The sequence below is a fragment of the Triticum urartu genome, chromosome 3 (genome assembly GCF_003073215.2).
Source record: "Triticum urartu cultivar G1812 chromosome 3, Tu2.1, whole genome shotgun sequence".
Lineage (NCBI taxonomy): Eukaryota > Viridiplantae > Streptophyta > Magnoliopsida > Poales > Poaceae > Triticum > Triticum urartu.
The window spans coordinates 35,302,807-35,308,812 of NC_053024.1; the positions used below are offsets into that span (position 1 = coordinate 35,302,807).

At 39.7% G+C, this 6,006-nt stretch overlaps 1 protein-coding gene across 1 annotated transcript; it reads right to left on the bottom strand.

Moving 5' to 3' along the window:
* Window positions 1-1,957: 1,957 nt before the first annotated feature.
* Window positions 1,958-4,645, bottom strand: LOC125546571 (glyceraldehyde-3-phosphate dehydrogenase 1, cytosolic-like; the record flags this gene model as incomplete). The annotated part of the gene is made up of 10 exons (XM_048710785.1): window positions 1,958-2,108; window positions 2,227-2,316; window positions 2,415-2,507; window positions 2,889-3,031; window positions 3,181-3,216; window positions 3,304-3,450; window positions 3,656-3,755; window positions 3,846-3,907; window positions 3,992-4,165; window positions 4,244-4,645. Coding segments are annotated over 10 exons (1,377 nt in total), but the record flags the coding sequence as incomplete, so codon positions are not given.
* Window positions 4,646-6,006: the final 1,361 nt, after the last annotated feature.

Genomic DNA, 6,006 nt, shown 5'->3' on the forward strand with positions numbered 1-6,006 from the left:
ACCCAATTCAATTATTTTTTCTACATGGCTCAAACACATATATTGTGCTTCTTAAGTCACTAACAATTAAGCTTAATCAACAATTGTCCCTCTGCTAGGTAGACAGACTTAAATTATCATTAGTTGTTTTTTACACTACTATAGTGTCAAAAAACGCTCTTATATTATGGGACGGAGGGAGTAGCTAAGTAAATTGCTTTCAGAACATTCCTTGCATATAGAAGAGAATAGATGCAGTGCTTTCATTATGAAGTATCTAAGCAAATTGCTTTCAGAGCATTCCATGCATCTAAAATAGATGCAATTCTTTCATTATGAAGTATCTAAGTATATTGCTTTCAGGAATCTTTTTTGCATTTATAGATGTTTTTTTATATTGCAAGTATAAAAATTGAGCCATAATTCATCTATAAAAAGTGATTTATTTTTCTCAAGTCACGTTTGTCGGCTCAACTGTGTAGACTTACTTGTGCCTTCCATCATCCATTTGCTTCTTACTAGGCACTGTCATCAGTTGAAGTTTTATGCTTCTAGGCATAAACATTGCTGGTGGATGTGATGGAGCTGAAGTATTGCACATTGCATTGGTACGACTATCTGCTCTGATTTGCTAATGTGTTGAAATGCTACAACAGGCAATGATATATTTTGAATACGATTTGTGAGGTTATGAACCATTTGAATTGTAAATATCCAGATGCCTACATAGGTAGCATTCACCCACAAACTACTGTCAATTTGGTTATATGTGTTCACGCTTGTGAGTGACACCAACACACACATCATTTGAACTGATGGGGTTCACGCTTGTGAGCGACACTAACACATACTCCCTCCGTCCGGAAATACTTGTCATCAAGATGAATAAAAGGGATGTATCTAGACGTATTTTAGTTCTAGATACATCCTTTTTTATCCATTTTGATGACAAGTATTTCCCGACGGAGAGAGTACATCAATTAAACTGATGGTGATGCCAAGAGAAAATTACTTCATTTTGGATTGCAAATGATATCTAAATGTTGAACAGGAATGGCCTCGAAGTGTTAAATTTGCATTAATATTCATTGTTTGGGATCTGGTTGATTTTAAATACCAATCATGTGATAGTAGTAGTAATAATAACAATAACAATAATACTAATAATGAATAATAAAATATCTAACTAGATTCTATAATGTATGTAATCTCACTATATATAAGTAGTTGGACAAAGAAAATGACATTCACTTAAAAATTACTGCCAGTGCATTTGCATGATCCACTTTGCTCGTTATTCAAATGTACTCCCTCTGTAAATTAATATAAGAGCGTTCAGATCACTACTTTAGTGATCTAAACGCTCTTATATTAGTTTACGGATGGAGTATAATATAATGACTATTATGTGGGTTGTTATCAGGTTTCAAGAAATTGGCAAGTTTCCAGATAAATAAACTTTCATCGTTTCGGCCGAGAGTTTGAAGATGAGTTGCGGTAACTTTCAAAACTGTATGGTGGGTGCGAAGACGACAAAATTCAAGACAAGTTTCAACGTTTTTATATCCAGTCTTAATTTGTACTCCCTTCGTCTCAAAATAAGTGTCTCAAACTTAGTACAATTTTACACTAAAGTTAGTACAAAGTTGAGACACTTATTTTGGGACGAACGAAGTACAAATTTCAAAAACAAGGCAGATGAACAGAACTTGTTGGCACATGAACAAAACTGTACATTGACTTCACCTTAACCATCAGCACACTACCGACAGCCGATGTAGTTCATGAGGAAGAATTTACAAAGACTCTACACGGCAATGGCAGCATTTAATTTTCATCTGTATTTCATACAAACAGCCAGCCACATTGCTGACCTGCACTCAATATATTTGCAAAATAACAGGCAACCTTTGGCATGGCCTGACTAGCTAGCTATAGGAGACTAACATACACCGTCTCTTCTCATGTGTGTAGTACAAGCAGAGGAACATAGCAGTATTTACAAGGTGTAAGAAAGGGTGCAGAGGGCTGTGTTTTCTAAACTCTTCGCATTTCTGTCATAGAAGCTCTTCCTCAAATCAACTCTAGACTTCTTCGCCATGTGTAGAATCATGTCAGTGCAGCGCTGGCTGCAACACAAGGTACATGAGAAGTTATAGAACAAGGCGATTCAGAAACGTCACAGTTGATGGGTTTTATACGTTTTCCTCTGAACAATCTGTGTGCGTGATGATAAAAGATAATTACCCGTAGCTGCGCTGGTGGTTGAACCATGCGAAGAGCTTGAAGGAACCGTCCCCCAGCATAGCTCCAGCATCGGCATCAAAGAAGCACGACCTGCGTTTGTCAAGGCCATTCAAGCAGCTGATGAACGAATGCCCCCAAACCACGCCAGCACATGATGATATATACATGGTGACTACTGACACAGTTACCTGCAATCTCCTAAATAATCTGTGGCCTTGAGCCCCACTCCTCCCTCCAGGTTAGCTAGTACATAGTGAAGTTCATTTGAAGAAGACTCTTTCCTGCGAAGTACAGCAACACACATTTCAGTAAATAATACACTTTGAAGCAAAGATGCTTGCAGTTTTGCTTGCAATCTTTCATACATACAAGACGAAGAGTACATGGAATTACCAAAGTTTCAAAAAACATGCCGATCCTTTGTCGAAAACACCAGTTCCAGAAGACATTTATAATATACCTCTCAGTAAAAAATGTACTTGGGAACAGAGATACTAGCAACTTGACAGAATTGCACATTACCAGGGGTACACAAATTACCAAATTCCGATAAAAATGTCCATCCTTTGTTGAAAATAGCAGTTCCAGGTGAGAATTCACAAGTATGACTTGATAACAGATCAGGAAAAGTCACTAGACAGCCAACTGAGCATTGAACTTACCTGACAGAATCCTTGATCATCTCGTAGTCAGCACACTCGTCAAGCCTAACCGCCATTTCCACACAAGACAGTTTCACCGGAGGATCATGGTTCACCGTCACATGGAACCTGTCGACTAAATCAGGAATAGCGGAACTGAGTGCCTGCAGTTTACCAAATGTAACAATCAGGACGTCTGCTGAACAGATACTGTAATATCAATTTTTTTAAGATGATAATAACACATAAATACTATGTTGATTCTTACCCTGACAATTTCTGCAGCACTAGAGGATGGTCCGGTTATAGTCACATGGCACTCTCTGATGACAAATTTAGTGTGGAGGATCTAAAATAAATTCAAAGTAATCAGCAACTATACAAACCAAATTGAGGCAAAGAGCTAGCAGCTAAACAGAGGATGAAACTAGTAAACCTTGGCGAGCAGAGCAAGACAAATTGTAGTGGTATCAGCAATTGAGATGATGCCAATATATGGCGTGTAAATATTTTCGTTGACACCGTAAACAAATGTGGGAGCTTCAATGCTCAGAGCACAGATGATAACCTTCTTGGCGCCACCCTAGCACACAAGACAAATGCATGTTTCTTTACTTCGAGATACAGATAGGAAATGTACATCCGCGAACTTTGAGATTATTAAACCCAATAAAAACCTGAGAAAAGAAACAGCCCCTACTATACTGGTTTACAGTTTTGATCATGCTGAACAGCTAAATAAGTAAATATATAGCTTTCGAGTTAACAAAAAAACCAGTGGTATATACCATCAAGTGAGAGCTGGCAGTATCCGTGTCAGTGAATATTCCAGTGCTCTCCACGACGTAGTCTGCGCCGAGATGGCCCCAGGGTATTTTTTCAGGCTCACTAAGATTGGAAACGACGTGTTAGGGCTTAGTACTTGAAATGGTGGCCTGTAAATGTAACTGAATTTAGTGACAAAATGGAGATTCATACGAAATAGCTAGAACTTTGGTGGGAGGGAATAAATCAGGAGGCATGTCCTCTAGGGATCTAGCCTGCAAATTCACCAATTGATGCACAGTAAGTCAAACAACAAATATAGTAACTCAATTATGAACAAAAACATAAAGGTGGCATACAATGACATCTGCGCTCAGAAAAGGGTCGTTAACGACGACTAGTTCCATGTTCTTGCTGCGCAAAATAAGCCTGGCCACAAGTCTCCCGATCCGCCCCAAACCATTGATCCCAATCCTCGGTTTGGTTGCTTTACCAGGTCGGGGTCCGAGCTTAAGTCCGCCACGCTTTGATTTCTGCAAAGACGCGCAAATGAATTCGGCAGCAGTAAGACGAGAAGAAGATGGTGAAATAAGAGACTAGCAGATAACTACCTTGACTTCGTAGAACTGAGGTGGGTGAGCCTTCTTTCTGAACTCCAACGTTTCATACTCGCCCTTTGTAAGCCAGTCCCTGTCCATGTACTCAAAATTCCTATGCTGCTCGTCAAAAACAGTTTCCGCCACGTTCTTGATGACCTTGTTGAGCTCTGCCACAGGTATAATATCCTCCTCATCACGGCTTCGCTTCCTGGGCCCGACTTCACTATCCTGGTACATCGTCTTGGCAAACGGATCCCCCTTGACGTACACCGGGCTCGTGTCCACAGGTGCACCTTTGTCGGGAAGCTGTGCCTGCAGCGAAGGCGCCACAGGGCAGCTCAGGAGCGCTGGGAACACCGTGTCAGCTGGGCACACGGCATAGGGGTCCAGCACATGCCCAAATGCTGATGCACACCAATTCCAGCAGTGAGTCGGTTAAGCATAATGCAAGAATAAAACAATATTATTTTCTGACTGGTTACAACAGCAATCGAGGAGACAATTTATCCCCTGATTTAAGAAGACAGCATGCCTTTATAACAAAGTAAGAAACTAAGCTTATCTACTTCTTCCTCGGATCGTTCAAAAAGGAATATATCCCAGAACCACAGGTCATGATTTGCTCAACGAATATTAATTCAACAACATTAGTATAAATAAGCATTCCTCGCTATCGAATTGACCATCGAATTTCCATGATCAAGTTATACTGTTTCTAACTAGCAAATTGAGCAAACAGTGAATGTTCGCCCTAACCTTGAGGCAAGAATTAATTGATTAGAATCATGTTAATGGACCCAATATAATGCACTTAGCTCATTCATCAATTAGGCCCTAGTTGTCGAACCCTGACAATACGCCACCTGATGCGACAGAACTTTCTCTTATTTCTAACGGGAATCAATAACTCATTCATCAAGGAAAGATGGTGAAGTTCTTCCCTGATGCAAGAAACAATAAGCTTATTTCCTAACAGCAGGCACGGTTCGACATAGCAAAACTTTCTCTTATTTCTAATTAACGGGAATCAGTAACTCATTGACAAAGGGGGACTTGATCAACATCCACTGACTTCATAAAAGAAAACAGCTATCCAGGCATTAACTTTCCTCTGATTTTAATATGACAGCATGCCTGTTCAAGGTACTAGGCTCATCTGCTTCTTCCTGGGATTCAAATAAAAAGGGGTTACAAAAGAGATCTATCAGAGGTTAATTCTTTGACCATCGACTTTCCCTGAAACAGATACGGAGCTAGATTTCAGGAAGTCAGTCAAACAAATCTGTACAATTAAGCATTCGTGCCTGCTGGATTTGTAAGCAATTAGTTGATCCACCAAACGGGAAAGAGAATTGACAGCATTAAAATTGCAGAAGCAAAACTAACAGCAACCGTAAATCACCAAAATCGCCGTGTCCACCCTGAACATCCACTGACAAAGAAAACAGCAGCTATCCAGGCATTAATTTTCCCCTGATTTAATAAGATAGCATGCCTGTTAAATAAACTAGGCTCATCTACTTCTTCCTGGGATTCAGATAAAAAGGGTTAAAAAAGGGACCTATCCAAGAACCACAGGTTAAGATTTCCCTGATCAAGGTATACTGTAGCTAACTAGCTGATTGACAAATCAGAAAATGTATACATCAAGAATTACGGCAAGAATTAAGTGACTAGAATCTGATGCACTTCTTGTTAATTCTTCCATTAGCCACCAATGCAACAGATCATGCTCTAACGCATTCATTCATCAGCGAAACATGGTGAACCAGAAT